General features: G+C 39.2%; 1 protein-coding gene across 4 annotated transcripts in view; it reads left to right on the forward strand.

Annotated features, from left to right (window-relative positions):
• Positions 1-20,771, forward strand: part of adcy3a (adenylate cyclase 3a) — a 70,917-nt gene that overhangs the window by 5,101 nt on the left and 45,045 nt on the right. For all 4 annotated transcript variants that reach the window (XM_026294036.1, XM_026294038.1, XM_026294034.1 and 1 more), the window contains exons 2-3: positions 96-1,319; positions 14,476-14,625. In XM_026294036.1, the coding sequence (XP_026149821.1) occupies positions 645-1,319; positions 14,476-14,625 (825 nt within the window). In that variant the 5' untranslated portion in view covers positions 96-644. The remainder of the gene's footprint in view (positions 1-95; positions 1,320-14,475; positions 14,626-20,771) is intronic.

Raw genomic sequence — 20,771 nt, forward strand, 5'->3', positions numbered from 1 at the left:
TACTTATTGGGATCATTAGGATTCGCTCAATGCAAAACAAATGCATCAATGTATTGAATGATGAATTTTTTCCTTGTGTGTTCCTCTTTATTCAGGCCATGTGAGGTAGGACCATGAAAGGCCAAATTACAAAAAGCTGTCCAACCCTGTGGACTGAGGAAGACAAAGGAAGGCACATAAATATAAACTTAGCTGATCCAGTGTTAATGAATTTATCAACTCTGAAATGGTACACAACTGTGCAGGACAAAAGAACCTGGTGCAACAGTCACATTTGATGTGCAGAATAAGGAAACAAGAAGTGCACATTATTTGGATCACGTTGCTGGACAAGAGTAGGCGGGCTCTCTCTGTGCTTACAACACAGGAATAAATGACAAATGACAGCTCTGGATGGAGTGATCATGGAAGCAGCTATATAAGACGACAACTCTCTACCGTGCAGGTCATGACAATCAACACACTGCTGTAATTCATGCCACATATGTGTGCTCTCAGGGGAAAAAGGTGGTTGCTGAGCAGAAGAGAAACCAGTAGATGATGTATTCCTGAGAGTTCTCTCAACATTCAGTGGACTAAAAAATACAGCTTTCCTTTTTTGATAGAAAAGAGAAGGCAGGAAGAAGAAGCTGAGAGTGTTTATCATGCCTCGAAACCGAGCCTTTTCTGAGCCAGAGTACTCGGCAGAGTATTCGGCAGACTGTTCAGTGACATTGCCCTCTGACCCTGGGCAAGCTGTGGGACGAATGCATGAGGTCACAGTTCGCAATTCAGGATGCTGCCTTTGCTTACCACGGTTCATGCGCCTCACCTTTGCGCCCGAGTCTCTGGAGAACCTCTATCAGACCTACTTCAGACGGCAGAGACATGAAACCCTGCTAGTACTGGTTGTGTTTGCCGCCCTTTTTGACAGCTACATCATTGTCATGTGTGCAGTGGTATACACTACTGACAAGCTGGCTTCTGTTTTAGTGGCATCAGTGGGACTGGCAGCAGATATCCTTCTCTACCTGCTGTGCCGTTTCAGCCTGCTGCCAGACCGTATTTCAAGGCGGGTGGTGCCCTATACCCTGTGGGTGCTCATAGCATCTCAGATATTCTGCTATCTGGGTCTGAACTACTCTCGCTTCCATCAGGCTAGTGACACAGTGGGATGGCAGGCCTTCTTTAGCTTCTCATTTTTCCTGACTCTGCCTTTAAGACTAACACCAATTGTGCTCATCACTACTGTATCCTGTGGGGTCCATACCCTTGTTCTTGGTGTTACCATTGCCCAGCAGCAGCAGGAGGACATCCAGGGCGCAGCACTTGGCAGACAGGTAAGAGTAGGAAGGGAGAAAGTCCTGATATGCTTTTTCTTACCTATGTCTAATCTCATATTGCCAGACCTCCTACTTAATCAGCTTACTAAAATCTTGAGGAATTAAAAGAACAAAGTGGGTTTCAAAGATGCCAACAAAAACTGGTCTTTTCACAGACAAATGTTTTCAAGCTAACCAGCAATCAAAATAGGTTAAGCATTTCTTACGGTAAAATTTAGGGCAGTGGACTGAGCAGCACACTGTTTTTCCACATGATACTGGCTTTTGATAGTAATACTAAAATTGCACATCAAATCAGAGTCCACTGACTTGCTCACAGTGGAGCTCTTGACCATTCTGTGCAGTCCTCATCAGCAGGATGTAGTTTGCCTCTTGACCAAACGTTCATCCAGATGATGATCATTCTAGACTTTGGAAACAACTAAAAAAAGCATCTTAACTCAAAAACCACTTAGCCTTTAAAATAAAGGAAAGAGCCCCAGGTGGGGTTGAACTGCATACATTAGATTTGCATTATCCTGTATGTTTGAGCCTAAGAACCTTAGAACCCTAAGGTCTTAGGACCCTAGGCTAAAGAGATGCCATGTAATTCAAGATGTTTTACTGCTACAAGTCCCTGACAGACAGTGTTGGAAAAGTTGACAGCAAGTAACAGTTGGATCTAACATAATAACAATAAACAGTTATATGTGAAAAGAAATCATTCAGTACATAGAAATAATTGTATATATTACTATATTATTATATATTATTTTAATAAAAGCAGAGAGCTTCATGTAGAAATTCACCTTTTATCTGACTGCATTTGTGCTTAAACATGTGAACAATCATTCTGCTCCATAGATAGATATCGGGCTCCAAATAACCCCTCCTCACTACTGCCTGTGCTGTGAGTAGGGAAGCTGTGGTGTTCACACACATATCACAACATAAGATGTGCTTCTTTGACATGTTTTTTTTTAGTCTCTCATTGTGGAATGTCAATGTGCCAACAGCAAAAGTGATGTCAGCCATGCCTGGCTGCATTATTTACAGCATATGCAATGTTCCATGGGAACTTTGCGAACCAAGCTTTGCGCCTTTTTTGTTTAGTTCCCTCTGTCTGTGGCTCAGAGTCTGATGCTATTTCCAGCTCCAATGCTGGGTCAGTGGTAAGAAGGACCCAAAAAAAAAACAAAAAGTCGCACTCAATTTTTGGTCACATTTGCAACCACATTAGTCACACTCTGGAGTCCTGAGATAGATAGATAGAAAGATAGAGTCAAGTAGATATGCACATGAGGCAGGAGATTGCAGTTTGTGCTGTGACAACATTAAGGTTGTTATTTCAAAATCACCTGGGAAGCAGCATATACTGTAAGTATCTCGGAAGTGGACTAATATCAGAAATGTATTGCTTTTATTTAGGTTCATTGAGGACCATACAAGACCAGTTTTGTTTTTATTATCCTCACCCACCTTAGTGAGCAGGAGAAAGTGCCTGAATTGCCTGAGGCTCTTTATTAAATATTGTTAATAAGTTCACAACAAATAACAGCAGGAGATTTGTGAAATTGAAAAGGCTGCAGGTGAAAAAAACAAATTGTATGTAGCGTGACAATATGGCTGCTCCCATCATTCATACAGTGATGTATTAACCCTCTGATGCTTGAATTAAGTCAAGTGTTTTTATTCTTCTTAGGTCATGAAAACAATAAATTTTAAAAAATGTTTTCAAAAATCTGATTTTTTCAGAAAGTTACAGATATGTCCAATTCAGTGCGCCTGAGCAATCAAGATAAAATAGTTTGAACTTAATGTAAAAATAAATTAAATTGTGTTTTTATGGTAAATCCATGAACAATTATTTCTTTTTATGATTAAAAGAAACATTTTAATATATTTTCATGAATATTAACATTGTATTGCCTATTGTTTAGGCCTGAATAAGAAAACAAATGACACTCACAGTTCTGAAGCTTACACCTAAGCTAGGTCTATGTTTCAAAACATCTCCAACAAGAAGAACATTATTGCAAGTCTCCATAGTTCTTTAAGGATTCAGGATTGGTAATACCATGCCATTATAATAGCATCTTCCGCAACAAGAACTGCCATATTAGTCCTTGCATCTCTGAACACTTATTTTTAAAAATAAACACTCTAGAGGCTGATATGCAGCTCCACTTTAGAAACCACTGCATTTAGAAGAAAATTACTTTTAAATAGCTGTCCACTGTAGTGACCACTATGCATCAGAGGGTTAAAACGAGAGTTATGTATGTAACTGCGGTTCTATGAATCCTGAATGACCGCCAGCGGGAACATTCAGTGAAATGAACTTTCAGTGCTTGCAGCACCGCCCTCTGGCGGTCAGAAAGGATGAAATAGAACGGTGTGTCGTTTCAGCATCACCTAGTTAGATCTGGTAGAATTCATTATAACTGAATATATCAGTTTGATGGGATTCATATTGTTTTTTAAGATACAAAAACAAGATAACCTCCAGAAATGGAGGAGAGTGGACAACATTGAGAGAGATTAGTGCAAAAGGCAAGAAAGGGGAATGATAGATTAACACTAAAGGAAAAAAGTATATTATTACTTGGTTAGCTATAAAGTTCATTCAAAGATAGACTATTTTTAATAATTTCAAAAGATTCACACAAAGTAAAGTAATGCAAAATTGAGGCTGCAGCTTTCTCTGATCATAATCACTTATATTTAGAATAGCAAATAAGAGGTAGGAAAAGAAACATAGTGTGATGAAGGGCCAGTTAATGAGATACATAAAGGAATGATGATATGAAATGAGTTATTATTTGATGAGATAGAAGCAAAAATATTAGCAAAAGATATTTAGAAACAGCAGACACTGAACACTGTTTTAGGATAAGAGATCCTCAAAAGGTTCAAAGTGAACTAGAGGACACAGATAATATGGATAGAATATATTATACTTAAGATTAGGTATTAGCACAGTATTAGTTTTGATGCAAAAATAGGAGCTTTTGGTCATTAGTTAAAATCAATGGAAACTAGACAGAAAAAGTCATCTTATAAAAGTTGACATTACAGGGCTTTTATCTGTCTGCCCCTCATTTAGGTGTATTTATAGAATACGGAGAATATAGAGGTGCATGAGGTTGACAGTAGGAAAAAAGAAGTATAATTAGGTTCTGTGACAATGTAATAGCTTTCCATCAACAGCCTTAATCTATCATTCCCAACTTTAATGAACCTCAAGGGCACGTAGGGGATGGTCTCGGATTCTAAAATAAATATTATAACAGTTATTGGCATTTAACTACAATCCATCAAAAACAATACAGGACTTGTAAAACTTAACTGAAACCATAAAACCATAAATTAAAAGTAGATTTTACTAAGAAATTATTGTATTTTCCAGACTAAAAGTCACATTTTTTTACTCCTCTGACTTGTAGCGTGACTTATAAAAGGAAGCAACTGTGTGTATTTATTTTAATTTTGTCGAGTAGTCACTAGCGTCAGCTGGCACTCTTGGCACTTGTGACTCAATTGAATTCTGTCAAAAAACGCTTATGCTCATGCTAAACTCCAACTCCTAGTGTAACACAACTGAAAATGCCACCCCAAAGAAAGAGCTATACTGCAGACTTCAAAGTGCAGGTAATAAAGTATGCAGCTGCAACAGAGTTTGGAATAAGTGAAACTGCAGTTCAGTTTCAGAGCTCAGTGCACAGATGGAGAGACTTCGGTCAGTCTAGGCCTATAGTAGCATAACTAAGGGATGGTTCAGGGTCACCTGAGCCAGCCCTAACTTCACTTTGGTCTTCCTCTAGGCCTCCTTCCTGGCAGCTCTAACCTCAGCATCCTTTTACCAATGTATTCACTGTCCCTCTTCTGAACATGTCCAAACCATCTCAATCTGGCTTCCCTGGCTTTTTCTCCAAAACATCTAACATTTCTAACATGAGCTGTCCCTCTGATGTACTCATTCCTGATCTTATCCATCCTTGTCACTCCCAAAGAGAACCTCAACATCTTCAGCTCTTCTACCTCCAGCTCTGCCTCCTGTCTTTCTCTCAGTGCCACTGTCTCTAAACCATACAACACTGCTGGTCTCACCACTGTCTTGTACACCTTTCCTTTCATTCTTGCTGACACTCTTTTGTCACACATCACACCTGACACTTTCCTCCACCCGTTCCAACCTGCTTGCACACGTCTCTTCACTTCTTTTCTACACTCTCCATTGCTCTGGACTGTTGACCCTAATTAAAATCCTCCAATTTACTCCTTGTAACCTCACTGTTCTACTTGAGTCCCTCTCATTTACACACATGTACTCTGTTGTACTGCGGCTAACCCTCATTCCTCTCCTTTCCAAAGCAAACCTCCATCTCTCTAGATTTTCCTCCACCTGCTCCCTGATCTCACTACAGATGACAATGTCTGCAAACATTATGGTCCACGGAGATTCCTGTCTAACCTCATCTGTCAGCATGTCCATCACCACAGCAAACAAGAAGGGGCTCAAAGCCGATCCTTGGTGCAATCCCACCTCCACCTTGAACTCCTCTTTCACCCCTACAGCACACCTCACCACTGTCTTACAGCTCTCATACATGTCCTGCACCACTCAAACATACTTCTCTGCCACTCAATTCAATTCAATTCAAATTTAATTGTATAGCACCAAATCACAATACAAATCATCTCAAGGCAGTTTACAAAAACTAAAACTAAAATCCCAACAATTCCCTTATGAGCAAGCACTTGGCGACAGTGGAGAGGAAAAACTCCCTTTAAACGAAGAAAAAACCTCCAGCAGAACCGGGCTCAGTTTGGGTGGCCATCTGCCTCGACCGGTTGGAGTGAGTGGATAGAGCAGAGAGAAAAGAACAGCAACAATAAACAACAAATAGACACTGCAGGTTGGTGGGACCAGTAACTGCACATCAGCGATATACAGCTCCAGGACCAGGGACACCTGCAGAAGGTACAGAGAGAACAGAGAGGGAGAGAGCACAAACTAGGGGAGAGAGAGAGAGCACAAGGTTAGTAACATTCAATGGTGGAATATACATGAGGTGGGAGGAGAGGAAGAGAGGGGAGGAGAAGGGAAAAGGGGGGTGGGGGGTGGGGGTTAGGGTAGGGGAGCTCAGTGCACCGATGGTCCTTGGGCAGTATAGGCCTGTAGCAGCATAACTAGGCCTGTAGCAGCATAACTAAGGGATGGTTCAGGGTTGCCTGAAGCCAGCCCTAACTATATGCTTTGTCAAAGGAAGGTTTTAAGTCTAGCCTTAAAAGTACAGAGAGTCTGCCTCCTGAACCCAGGCTGAACTCCAGACTTCCTCATGCAAAAAACCACAGCTCCTCTCTTGGCACCCTGTCATATGCATTTTCCAAATCTACAAAGACACAATGCAGCTCTTTCTGGCCTTCTCAATACTTCTCCATCAGCATTCTCAAAGCAAATATTGTATCTGTGGTACTCTTTCTTGGCATAAAACCATACTGCTACTCACAAATGCTCACTTCTGACCTCAGCCTAGCCTCCACTACTCTTTCCCATAACCTTATTGTGTGACTCATCAGCTTTATTCCTCTGTAGTTTCCACAACTCTGCACGTCTCCCTTGTTCTTAAAGATGGGCACCAGTAAACATCTCCTTCATTCCTCAGGCATCTGCTCACTCTCCAAGATCTTAAGTAGCCCAGTCAAAAACTCTACTGCCACCTCTCCTAAACGCTTCCATACCTCCACAGGTATGTCGTCAGGACCAACTGCCTTTCCCCTCTTCATCCTGTTCAACGCCTTCCTCACTTCATCCTTACTGATCTTTGCTACTTCTGCTCCACAACAGTCACCTCTTCTTCTCTGTGATCTCTAACATTTTCCTCATTCATCAACTCTTCAAAGTATTCCTTCCATCTTTCCCTCACACTTGTGGCACCTGTCAACACATTTCCATACCTGTCCTTGATCATCCTAACCTGCTGCACATCCTTCCCATCTCTGTCTCTCTGCCTCGCCAACCTGTACAAATCCACCTCTCCCTCCTTAGTGTCCAACCTATCATACAAATCCTCATACTCCCTTTGTTTGACCTTTGCCACCTCTACCTTCACTTTACGCTGCATCTCCCTGTACTCCTGTCTGTTCTCTTCTGTCCTCTCAGTGTCCCACTTCTTCTTAGCTAACCCTTTCCTCTTAACACACACCTGAACTTCCTGCAGTATGTAGCCTGTTACTAGAGATAAATTTGCCAAGTCTAATAATGACTTTGAGCGTTGAAATTGTTTTGAGATTTATGGTATTTCCACAATATTTTACCTCGAGTTGGCACAACTTGCATATGGCTTGGCTTTTGTCCAGCTCTGTATTCATATTTTTTGTCATGTTTTGGTTCTCCCTCATAGGTGGACTAGTCTCACGTGTGTTGCATGAGTGAGACCTCGAAACGTTATAAGTCTGTGGAACTTGGTTCAATGGTACATATTTAAAAATGTATTAATTTATAATAACAACCTTATGAATCGATAGTTGATCTTTCAAATGACGATTGATTTGAATCGGGAATTTTTATTTTTTTTTTTAAACCTAGCCCCATTCAAATTTAAATACAGTTGTCAAAAGGAATTAAGACCTTTCAGATGGAAAACCATTGTCATGGTAACTCCCACTACCCTATGCACACCTTTGATTGTTCTGTTCATTTTAGGGACATCACTATGATTTACCATGAATGAGAAAGGACAGAAACAGAATAGACTATCAGACTAAAGCTGCAGTGGTATGATTAAATATCTTTGCATTACTTTTATTTTACACAGCCAAGGGATGGAATGTAAGACAGAAAATAAACACAGATGCACTGAAAACACAGTACAGCACTGTAGAGCGCAGTCTTTTACAGTGTTTAAAGTATTGTCTTGTTTTTTTTTTTGTTTTTTTTTTTTCAGAAGAGACTCAATCGTATAGCACATCTGTCAGTAAAAATAGATTGGCTTAGTGGTATTGATTTTAAATGAAACAGCGATCAGTTTTGAAGCACAGTATTAATGTTATCACAATAAAATCTGTTTATAGATTCACCGCTAGAGCTTTGTTTTATCAGCATTAAAGTGCAGCAACAGATTTCCCCCATCCTCCGATGTTTCAAGCAAATTTTATTGAAATTGTTATATTGTTATAGATACAGTACTCTTATCTAGCGTGTTTATTCTGTAGCCTATTTAACATTTATTAGGACCTCCGACTGCAGACTTTTAAAAAAAAAGGTGGAAACTTTTATTTTCTGTACAGTGTAAAGATTTTAGTAACCCCTCCACCCCCCAAAAATAGTTTCAGCATACAAATTGGAAATATGCAATGTAGTTTCATAATTTCTCAAATGTGAATGTACAATGTAACAAAATTTCTGTGAAATTTGCATACACTTATTTAATTAGGTATACATATATACACTGATTATAGCATATTTTTTATTTTATTTGTATTGTGTACTTTCTGATTACCCTGGCTTTTACCTTTTCTTTTTACCCGTTATAAGTCAGTCTCTGTAACAAAGTGCATACCTTAGAAAAACCACTGCATAAATTTATGAAAAATATGGATATAGATCATGGTGTGCACAGAATGCGCACTGGTGCCATTTGACTGTCTGCATGACTGTTTATGTTCTGCTGTCTCTAAAGATAATGAAGAGACAGTACTAGGTACGCTGACAATCAGCTGTATGCTGCTGTTTGTCAGTAATGACACAGGGTGACTGAAACAGTAGACTATAAAATAGTAATTGTGTAATTGCGTTCTGCTATCTCTAAAGATAATGAAGAGACGGCACTACATGTTGTACTTTTTGAGTGTACTTTTGAGTGTACTTCTAGGAAATGGTTTAGATTGGAAAGTCAATCTTTTCTCTGTTGATTGAATTTAACATAGACAGAGCTTAAAGCACGCATGGGTTGCCATGGGTTTTTGGTGCCTTTATCCACATATGCCAGTGGTGTCAAAATTCAAATGGAAATGGGAACTGTCAATCCTCTTGTCAAGGCCCACCATTTGCATCTGTATGACCCACCCTTACTTTGCCTCCGATTGGCTAACTCCAACTGAAAGTATAATCAACAAAGGCAACAAGTCCCAGTCAGTCAGAAGCAAGAAAAATCTTTGAGCTTTTACAGTTACGCAGACGGCCAGAAAACCTCCATATGAATTTGACCTTTTTCTATTTTGCATTCTTCAGGCAAAACTATTTACAACAAAATTATAAGTGTAAAGAAACATGGAATTGTATAAATTAGATCGATAACCTCAAATGACTCTACAGTTTCTCTTGTTGATTACAACTAATGTAATTCTATGCATCCAGTAATATGCTGATTTTTAATTAAAAACCTGATTGAAAACTCTGTAAATTTAACTCTGTAAATAAAAAATAATATAAGACACACACAGAGTAAAAGTTTTTGGCGAAAAAAATTCTTTTGCCTGTTTAGTGAAAAGCGGTGGCAAGTGGTAAATTTTACACTTCCTTCTCTCGTGTACATATACAAGATGATAATTTACATATTCCCTCCTGTGGAACTGCCCAACAACAGCCCATAAAAAACTGCAGCAAACTCTGTTGTCTGCCATTATTGAGCACTTGCTTCAGCACCAAGAGGATAAAAACAGCAGGAGACAGGCTGAGCGCAGAAGCTGCTCTGGTGTTGACTATAACAACATGAGTCTGTTCTCTGCCATCAGCACAAGTCGAGAAGACAATGGATTACGTTCATTTACAGTGTATAGATGGCAGCAAATGTCCCAAAACTTTGTTTGTGTGTGGAAACCACTAGACTGGCTTTGAAAATGAGGGCCTGCTCTACGCTGGGTTCACTTCACAGCTGAGGTTGATACTGCAATCTACACCGACAGTCCGTGTGCAAATCCAACAATCCTGGTTAGTTGTTATATATTTTTTATTTGTTTTCTTATAACATCAACGTGTTGAAATTAGCCATGTTAGCTACATAGTTAGCTAATGCTGCCAGGTACATGCCTGTACAGTGGCATGTGAAAGTTTGGTTACCCCAGGTCAAAACTTCTGTTAATGTGAACAGTTAAGCAAGTGGAAGATGAAATGACTTCCAAAAGGCATAAAGTTAAACATGAAACACTCTTTTGCAATATTTTAAGCAATATCAATGTATTGTTTTTATTTAATTATTATTATTATTTAATTTTAGAGTGAAAAAGGGGAAAGCAACATCCTGCAAAAGATTGAGAACCCCAGGAGACTTGAGCTCTCAGATAACTTTGACCAAGGTATCAGACCTTAATTAGCCTGTTAGGGTCATGGTGTCACGGATCGGCTGGATTCATCCATCAATCAGTCACAGAGATCCGCCTCACCAGAGTTCTGATTACTGATGACACTCACCTGCTCCTCTTTCCCTCAGCCACCGATAAAGCCATCCACCACATGCACGCCAGTGTCCGATCTCGTTGAGACCATACGGACTCTCTGCTCCAACGCAGACGCTACATTGCTACGGAAGAAGCCACCACTAGATTCTCTCCTGCTCCCTACGTGCCACTCCTACGCCAGATCAACTCTCCCTCCGAGGACCCTTCCACATTCCTCCTGCTACCCGCACCGCATCCTGTGCAGCTCTATTGTAATAAAAACTGTTAGTCATCCAAGTCTCGCTGTGTCCGGCTGTAACTATAACACATGGCTTGTTCACAGTCATCGTTAGGAAAGGCCAGGTGATGCAAATTTCAAAGCTTTATAAATACCCAGACTCCTCTAACCTTGTCCCAACAATCAGCAGCCATGGGTTCCTCTAAGCAGTTGCCTAGCACTCTGAAAATGAAAATGATTGATGCCCACAAAGCAGGAGAAGGCTATAAGAAGATAGCAAAATGTTTTCAGGTACCGATTTCCTCAGTTCGGAATGTAATTAAGAAACGGCAGTTAACAGGAACAGTGGAGGTCAAGATAAGGTCTGGAAGACCAAGAAAAATATCAGAGAGAACTGCTCGTAGGATTGGTAGAAAAGCAAGTCAGAACCCCCTTGTTTGACTGCAAAAGACCTCCAGGAAGATTTGGCAAATTCTGGAGTTGTGTTACACTGTTCAACTGTTCAGCGGCACCTGCACAGATATGGCCTTCATGGAAGAGTCATCAGAAGAAAACCTCTCCTTCACCGCAAAATTCAGTGTCTGAATTTTGCAAAATAACATTTACACAAGGCTGATGCATTTTGAAAAAAAGTCCTGTGGACCGATGACGTTACAATAGAACTCTTTGGCGGCCATGAGCAAATGTATGTTTGGAGAACAAAGGGCACAGAATTTCATGAAAAGAACACCAGTCCAACTGTTAAGCATGGGGGTGGATCGATCATGCTTTGGGGTTGTATTGCAGCCAGTAGCACGGGAAACATTTCACAGGTAGAGGGAAGAATGGCTTCCAACAAATTCTGGAAGCAAACATATGTAAAAAGGCTGAAGTTGAAAAGAGCATGGCTTCTACAAATGGATAATGATCCTAAACACACATCAAAATCCACAATGGACTACCTCAAGAGGCACAAGCTGAAGGTTTTGCCATGGCCCTCACAGTCTACTGACCTAAACATCATTAAAAATCTGTGGATAGACCTCAAAAGAGCGGTGTGTGCAGATGGCCCAGGAATCTCAGAACTGGAGGACTGTTGTAAGGAAGAATGGGTGAAAATCCCTCAAACAAGAACTGAAAGACTCTTGGCTGGCTACAAAAAGCGTTTACGTTTACTGTGATACTTGCCAAAGGGGCTGCTACTAGTACTAGTACTAGCTATACAGGTCCCCCAAATTTTTGCTGCGGGCCCTTCTCCTTTTCTGTTATTTTGAAAACGGAAAAGATAAAAAATAAAAAAAATGATTTTGTTTAAAATATGAAGGGAATGTGTCATCTGGAACTTTACGCCTTTTGGAGATCATTTCATGTTCCACTTGCTTAATTGTTCACATTAATAGAAATTTTGACCAGGGATGCCCAAACTTTCACTTGCCCATCAGACACAATGTGAAGCCAGTTGTTTTTTCATGGTGTGCTGATGTGCACGCAGGTAGAGCACAAAAACATTGGATATTTGAGCCTTTATCTGTTCTTTTGATGAAGATCATGATGATGCAGACTCCACCCCTTCCTCATCTAATGATTTGTTTTTGTTATAGATGAAACTACTCTTTTGCTAAATTATGTCCTCATACTCTCCATTAACATTTATATTTTTCACAGTATTTGATTAAATATCTGTCATGATAGATAGATAGATAGATATAACTTTTTATCTGAATCCCACAATAAAATTATGTTAAGGGGCAGTTGCTGAATTTCTCTAATAAATTGTTAAATACTACACACACACATTTTTCTCATGTTATAATTTATATCTATTTATACATGATTTTATAGGTATATTATAAAAATAACAACTTAGCAGCAACTTAGCAACTTAACAAAGCAAGGAAGGGGCAGTGTGTTCCCAAATCAGTGAAAAAGTATAAGTTTAACAGACATTTATTGTTAAAATATAGGAACATTTATGAATTTGAAGGTATCACAGTGTCATATTCCGAGAAAATCAAGGAAGGTGCAAAAACAACCAATTTAAAAAAATGCCGTTATTACAAGTAGTAGTTGTCACTGTAAACACCTACAAAATGTTTTCTTAGACTTGTAGTGCAAAAGCATCAAATAACACTTCTTTTTTCTGTGATCTTTTATCTGGAGAAAGTGTTGGTGAATTTGGCAACATATATGAGGATAACTCCCAACACCCTTTTCTGTGCAGACTCTGGCCAGCCAGACAAAGATGTGTCTAGCTTCAATCAACCAGTGGCCGAAATCCAACCTAGATGACTTTTACATCAGCCAACCCTGACTGTGTGAACCACACAAGAAATGGCCACTCATATCTCCCATCCTATGGACCAGTTTACAGTGCTTTTGTATGCTAGATATTTGTAATGTCTTCCAAAAATTACACACATCACTATTACATATTTTATCGAATCAGAATTTGTTGTTATCAAGATAACTTTTACAAAATGTGTATTTTGTTATGTTACGTTTTTTCTTATTTTCATGTTGCACCATGAAAACAGTATTTTAATTTTTATCTTATTTAAATTACCCAATGGCACAATTCATTTTAATGTTGTTTGATATATATTTAAGCTTTTTTTTTTGTAAATTGTCATTCATGAATTTCTAAAACATTACTTTTAATCATATAGTTTCCAAAGTATTAGTAATAACAGCCTGTCAGACTTACTGAGTCAATCCTCTTAGACACAAGGAGTAATAGTTAGCCTGATACATCTTGAATGTCTTCTGTGACACATTCAAACACATGTTCCAGCCCCAGGTGCTCACCAAAAACCGCTATTACGTTAAGATGTTTATTCATTCTGTACTCATATAGGCGAAAGACAAACTGTCTAATAATGCCCCAATGTTAGGCCCATTTTTATTAAATAGACACCCATGGAATAATATAAAACAAGGTCAAATAAAGTGTTAACTCATCATGGAAACCAGCCTCCTCAAAGAGGCATGCAGACCACAAGCTCATTCTTTTCAAAAGGGAAAGTTCCTAAAACTGAGTCATTTTCAAGTACTGTATTAGGGACACATTTTCAGACCTGCCAGAAACTATGATCTGAAAAGTATTTCATCATGAAAATTTACACATGCATTTTAAGGACCTTGGGATCTGTTATTTTATTCCGAAAAAGGGCTATATCATCACACCTTTAAATCTTGTCTGATGTGCAAAATTTAATGCACTTAAAAAAAATTTAAATTTGACAGATGTAATGGTACTGGAATTAAAATCATACATTAGGCATGTCTGCAGGTTACATACCACTGAACAGAAAAATAATAGTAAAAGACAAAACATCAGAGCTGTCAGTCAAATTTGTGTGTAGCAATGAGGAGACTTCTAACCATCTTCACATTCTGTGAATTCAGTTAAAATTTGTGCTACATTTGGATGGAAACTTGACTGTTCACTTGAATGCTGGAAAGGCTTCCATTAAAGCTAAACGCCTAAAGGCTTTCTTCTGTACCCAGTTAACCCTTATTATGTATGTACTCATTTTATAATGATCTCTAACTGTAGTATTCTTTGTTGTTTTCAAGTTGCTGGCCAACATTGTGATCTATATTTGTGCCATCACTGTGGGCATCATGTCGTACTACATGGCTGACCGGAAACATCGGAAGGCATTTCTGGAGGCGAGACAGTCACTGGAAGTCAAACTCAACCTTGAGGAGCAGAGCCAGCAGCAGGTCAGATCATAAACAGTACAGTATTCTGGTGTTTATATGTGTTAGTTTAATAGAACATTTTGACATTCAGGATAGTATACTTTCAGAACAGAAGATCAATATAAATATCATTACAATGTGTCAAAGTATAGGGTTAGTCAAGACAGATTCTGGTGCACATGAAAAACATGGCAATATTGGCCTGGAAATGAAGCAGTTGGATAACATTTGGATGAGTTTTAGCCAATCATGTATTATATCAGCCCACAGTTTTTTTTGATGAGTGATTATAACTACTGTTAGCACTGCACAACTCAGCAAACGGACTTTCAATTTACATTAGTTTTCTAGTTATCTGCATATAATTCAATTTGTATATTTATTGTCCTGTTTGAATTGCAAAATGTCCAAACCAATCTGAAACTCAATTCAAAATCAGTCACATGCAAGTTTATTATCATGATCATTGTAATGCTTGATAATGTACATAATGTTATTGTTAATCCAGTTTTAGTTGGATTATAACAAGGATACAAACCTGTAGATGAAAATTAAACTCTGAAGTTCTTAGATTCTTGTATTTCCCCCACATTAGCCTCAACTGAAATATGGATTAATTGTGATCAAATGGGGCGTACACATCCATGTTCTCTAAGTCCATTAGTTTTAGTATGTTGGTGACATTCAGCGTTGTCTTCTGGTTAGTCTTTTTGGAATTATCTTTATTGAACTTTACAAGTTATATATATGAAACTAATTCTCCTAGTCCCCAACCTATCCTTTCTCCAGTCCCAACAGATATTATCTATACATTCAAAATATAAAAGAATAAAACATAAACAACATAATACAATATGTTTAAAAAATAAAAATGAACTACATATACATAAAATATCTTAATATAGTGGGCAGCACGGTGGATGAATGGTTAGCACTGTACCTCATTGCGAGAAGGTCCTGGGTTCGCAATCCGGCTTTTCTGTGTGGAGTTTGCATGTTCTCCCCCTGTGCTTGCGTGGGTTTTCTCCAGGTACTCTGGTTTCCTCCCACAGTCCAAAAACATGTATGTCAGGTTGATTGGTGACTCTAAATTGTGTGGTTGTTTGTCTCTGTATGTGGCCCTGCGATGGACTGGTGACCTGTCCAAGGTGTAACACTGCCTTCCACACGAAAGAGAGCTGGGATAGGTTGCAGCAGTCTGTGACCGTGGTTGAGGATTAAGCGGGTATAGATGATGGATGGATGTTAATACAGCTTATGCACAGAACATTAAATGTGTTCAGATAAAGGGCATTCAAATTTGTGGGATGTAGTTTAGATAAATTCACTTCTGTAAAATGGACATGATGAACAGTTTTAAACTGCGTGAGCCTGTGTCTACTACAAGGAGAGGAGAGCTTATTTAACCCTCTGGGGTCTGAGGGGGTTTTGGGGGCCTGGACAAATTTTGACATGTCCTGACATTTGTGCTTTTTTCAGTGTCTTTTAAACATATTAATGTCTAAAGTCTAATAACACTGTGATCAGCACAAAATTGGCTACAATAATATGTGAGCAGCAAGTTTATACATGATTGTGTTTTTGAGAAAACAGTGTTTATGCATGGTTAGTGAAAAACTACAATTTTTTTACTCACTGAAATAAGACCATAAAACACAAACAGAACATTGCTTCACAAGACTTTGGAGACCTGCATGTTGTAGGCTAAAGTGTTTACTTCACAGTGCTGTGAATGTCATCTTGTTCACACATTCACAGTAAACAATACACTGATTTAAATTTTCTAAGACACTTTTTGTCCAGAAAGGCCATATGCAAGAGGGTGTGTCTGAGGATGAATAGTCATGTGATTTACCTGAGAACACAAAAGATGCACTGAATGACCAGACAAAGACGCGCATAATGAGCCTTTCAGTCAATGTAGATGGGACGGATTAGTGCAGCACAATACAAAACAATGAGGAGCCAAATGATCCTCATTTGAGTTAAAATCAGTGTTTTTACTCTGAGGACAAGCTAAACTATTTGTCTCTGTGTGGAATGTAAGGAGCGCTTCTTCACGTCCGTGACGCGCCATCATCCAAACGCGCCGAAAAAGTGAGTAAAATTCTATGATGAAGTTTGATGTTTTATGTCATTTCTCGGGGGTGTGCACATATTTACCTGGTTCGCCTAAGATTATTTACATGTGAACAGTGAACAGTGTACAAGGTGGGACCGCATTACCTGTAATGAGGTGAGACAGGAAAAAACGGACTTCTCCTTACGTTCATACGGATTAAATAAAAAGTGATGATTTGTTTTCGACTTGAATTGTTTCACTTAAAAGAAAACATTTCAAGCTTTCTAGCCATATAATTCTTAATTTTATGAGCCAAGTATTCACTGAGATTATGGTTGTTTTATTTACGCGTCTGTGAAGAGAAATGGCAGAGGCCGAGAGCGCACCCTGTCGGCTTTCTTTATTTAAAAAAAGCACAACGTTTTGTTGTTATTATGATGGTATACCACTAAAACTAGACACGTTACAGATTTGAATGATATACTTCTTTTATCTGTACGATCAGAATTGACGGAGTACTTTAAGTTTGTTTCGGCCTTATCAGGAAAAGATGCGTCAAAACGCGACCCCAGAGGGTTAAAGTAGGGGAAGTCGTGGCCCACTAGGGGCAGTTGTGCAGGTTTAAGTCTCAGGACCGGCAGGAATTGTCGGTGGGGGGAGTGAATAGCCAGCGCTCTCTCCACCCTCAATTCCACGACTGAGGTGAGACCCTTGAGCAAGGCACCGAACCCCCAACTGCTCCTTGGGTGCCGCAGCATTGGCTGCCCACTGCTCTGGGTGTGTGTATTCACTGCTGTGTGTGTGTACTTTAGATGGGTTAAATGCAGAGCATAAATTCCAAGTATGGGTCACCATACTTGGCCACAAGTCACTTCACGTCACTTCACTAAAGGTGTTGGTCCCCAGGTTGCTTCAGTAGGCTTTCATGCATCCATGCTGTCTGTACTCAGGTAAGGATTGTTTAAAAGGTAATGTTGGCAAATAATTAGAGTGGTCTAAGTGTTTCTGTAGTTTAGACAGTTACAACAGAGTGAAACATCTCCAGTGAAATTATCAGCTACAGTGGTGTGAAAAAGTGTTGGCCCCCTTTCTGATTTCTTATTTTTTTGTTTGCCACCCTTTAATATTTCAGATTATCAAACAAATTTAAATATTAGTCAAAGATAACACAAGTAAACACATCATGCAGTTTTTAAATGAAGGTTTCTATTATTAAGGGAAAACAAAATCCAAAACTACATGGCCCTGTGTGAAAAAGTGTTTGGCCCCCCTGTTAAAGCATAAATTAACTGTGGTTTTGTCACACCTGAGTTCAATTTCTCTAGCCACACCCAGGCCTGATTACTGCCACACCTGTTCGCAATCAAGAAATCACTTAAATAGGACCTGCCTGATAAAGTGAAGTAGACCAAAAGATCCTCAAAAGCTAGACATCATACCGAGATCCAAAGAAATTCAAAAACGAATGAGATAGAAAGTAACTGAGATCTATCAGTAATCAAGGTAATAAAGCCATTTCTAAAGCTTTGGGACTGTAGCGAACCACAGTGAGAGCCATCTACAAAAGGCGAAAACATGGAACAGTGCAGGAGTGGCCGGCTCCAAAATTACCCCAAGAGCGCAGTGACGACTCATCCAAGAGGTCACAAAAGACCCCACAACATCATCCAAAGAACTGCAGGCCTCACTTGCCTCAGTTAAGCCCTCTGGGGTCTGAGGGTGTTTTGGGGATCCTGTTGTTCATACACGATTGTGTTTTTGAGAAAACAGTGTTTATGCATGGGTAGTGGAAAACTACAATTTTTTTAGTCATTGAAATAAGACCATAAAACACAAACAGAACATTGGTTCACAAGACTTTGGAGAACTGGATGGTGTAGTGTAAAGTGTTTGCTTCAAAATGATGTGAAAGTCATCTTGTTCACTCATTCACAGAAAACAATACATTGATTTAAATTTTCTAAAACACTTTTTGTTTCGTCGACCCCTGAGGGTTAAGGTCACTATTCATGACTCCACCATAAGAAAAAGACTGGGCAAAAATGGTCTACATGACAGAGTTCCAAGACGAAAACCGCTGCTGAGCAAAAAGAACATAAAGGCTCGTCTCAGTTTTGCCAGAAAACATCTTGATGATCCCCAAGACTGGGAAAATACTCTGTGGACTGAAGACAAAAGTTGAACTTTTTGGAAGGTGTGTGTCCCATTACGTCTGGCGTAAAAGTAACACCGCATTTCAGAAAAAGAACATCATACCAACAGTAAAATATGGTGGTGGTAGTGTGATGGTCTGAGGCTGTTTTGCTGCTTCATGACCTGGAAAACTTGCTGTGATAAATAGAACTATGAATTCTGCTGTCTACCAATACAAAAAATCCTGAAGGAGAATGTCGGTCCATCTGTTCGTGACCTCAAGCTGAAGCGAACTTGGGTTCTGCAGCAGGACAATGATCCAAAACACACCAGCAAGTCCACCTCTGAATGGCTGAAGAAAAACAAAATGAAGACATTGGAGTGGCCTAGTCAAAGTCCTGACCTGAATCCGTTTGAGATGCTGTGGCATGACCTTAAAAAGGAGGTTCATGCTCGAAAATCCTCCAATGTGGCTGAATTACAACAATTCTGCAAAGATGAGTGGGCCAAAATTCCTCCACAGCGCTGTAACAGACTCATTGCAAGTTATCGCAAACGCTTGATTGCAGTTGTTGCTGCTAAAGGTGGCCCAACCAGTTATTAGGTTTAGGGGGCAAACACTTTTTCACACGGGGCCATGTAGTTTTGGATTTTGTTTTCCCTTAATAATAAAACCTTTCATTTAAAAACTGTATGATGTGTTTACTTGTGTTATCTTTGACTAATATTTAAATTTGATTGATGATCTGAAACATTAAAGTGTGACAAACATGCAAAAAAATAAGGAAATCAGAAGGGGGCCAACACTTTTTCACACCACTGTATACTTTGTGACACAGTGTCATTTCAGTGTTACATTAACAGCTAGAATCTTCCACTTGAATTGTTATTTGCATAAAATCAATAAATCAAGCAAATCAACTTTTAGTTCTAAATCAGGACCTTCTGTATTTTAAGCAAGTAGAGATTGGAAAAAACATGTGCCAAAGTCAGTAAGCTGTAAATATTCACATATTTAATAAACCATCTGTCTTGTCAACCTACAAGTTTTTTAGCTTTATTTATTCATAATTTTAGTAACATTTATAAAATGAACAGTAAAAACAAATGGATTCACTAAGAGGGATTGAAAGGACTCAGCAGTAGATTCAGATTGTAAATAAAAGTCCCAACACTAAATTCAAAACTCAATATGCTGTTTTAAAAGGGATGCATTCATCAAGCACAACATATCCTGTCATTTGTTGGTGCCCAGGTGCATCTTACATTTCAGAATTCTTTCGTATTGCTCTAGCTATCTCTGTTTTCCCCTGTGAGAGAGGGTAAACATAAGGAGATTTTAAGGTGGAAAGTTTAAGTTTCTAAATCAGCAAATAGGAGTGGAGTCCTCTCCACTGTCACCAAATGCTGCTCCCTTTAACAGAAGACACCTCCAGCAGAACCAGGCTCATTGTGGGCGGCTATTTGCCTTGTATGGCAGGGGTGAGTGGATAGAGGAGAGAGAAAAAACATCAACAATAAGCAATAGATGTACAGGTTGGTGGGGCTACTAACTGCACATCAGCAATATACAGCTCCAGGACCAGGAACACTTGCAGAAGGTACAGAGAGAGAGAGAGAGAGAACACAAACTACAGGAGAGAGAAGACAAAGTTAGTGACATTCAATGGTGGCATATACATGGTAGTGAAGAGGAGAGAAGAGAAAAGAAAAGAAGAGAAATGAAGAGGAGGGGAGAGAGGAGAGGGGAGGAGAGAGGAGCTTGGCAGTCTAGGCCCTATACCAGCAAAACTAAGCAATGGTTTGAGCTAACTAACACCTGAGCTAACTAACTAACTTATGTGTGTGTGGAAGGAACATCATGAACATGAATCAATTGTAAACTGTCTGATAAATAAGCTAATGCCTTAAACTAATTCAGTGCTGTTCCTAATCACATATTCCACTCTCTGTAAAAAAAAAAAAAAAAAGA

The sequence above is a fragment of the Mastacembelus armatus genome, chromosome 16, assembly GCF_900324485.2.
Source record: "Mastacembelus armatus chromosome 16, fMasArm1.2, whole genome shotgun sequence".
Lineage (NCBI taxonomy): Eukaryota > Metazoa > Chordata > Actinopteri > Synbranchiformes > Mastacembelidae > Mastacembelus > Mastacembelus armatus.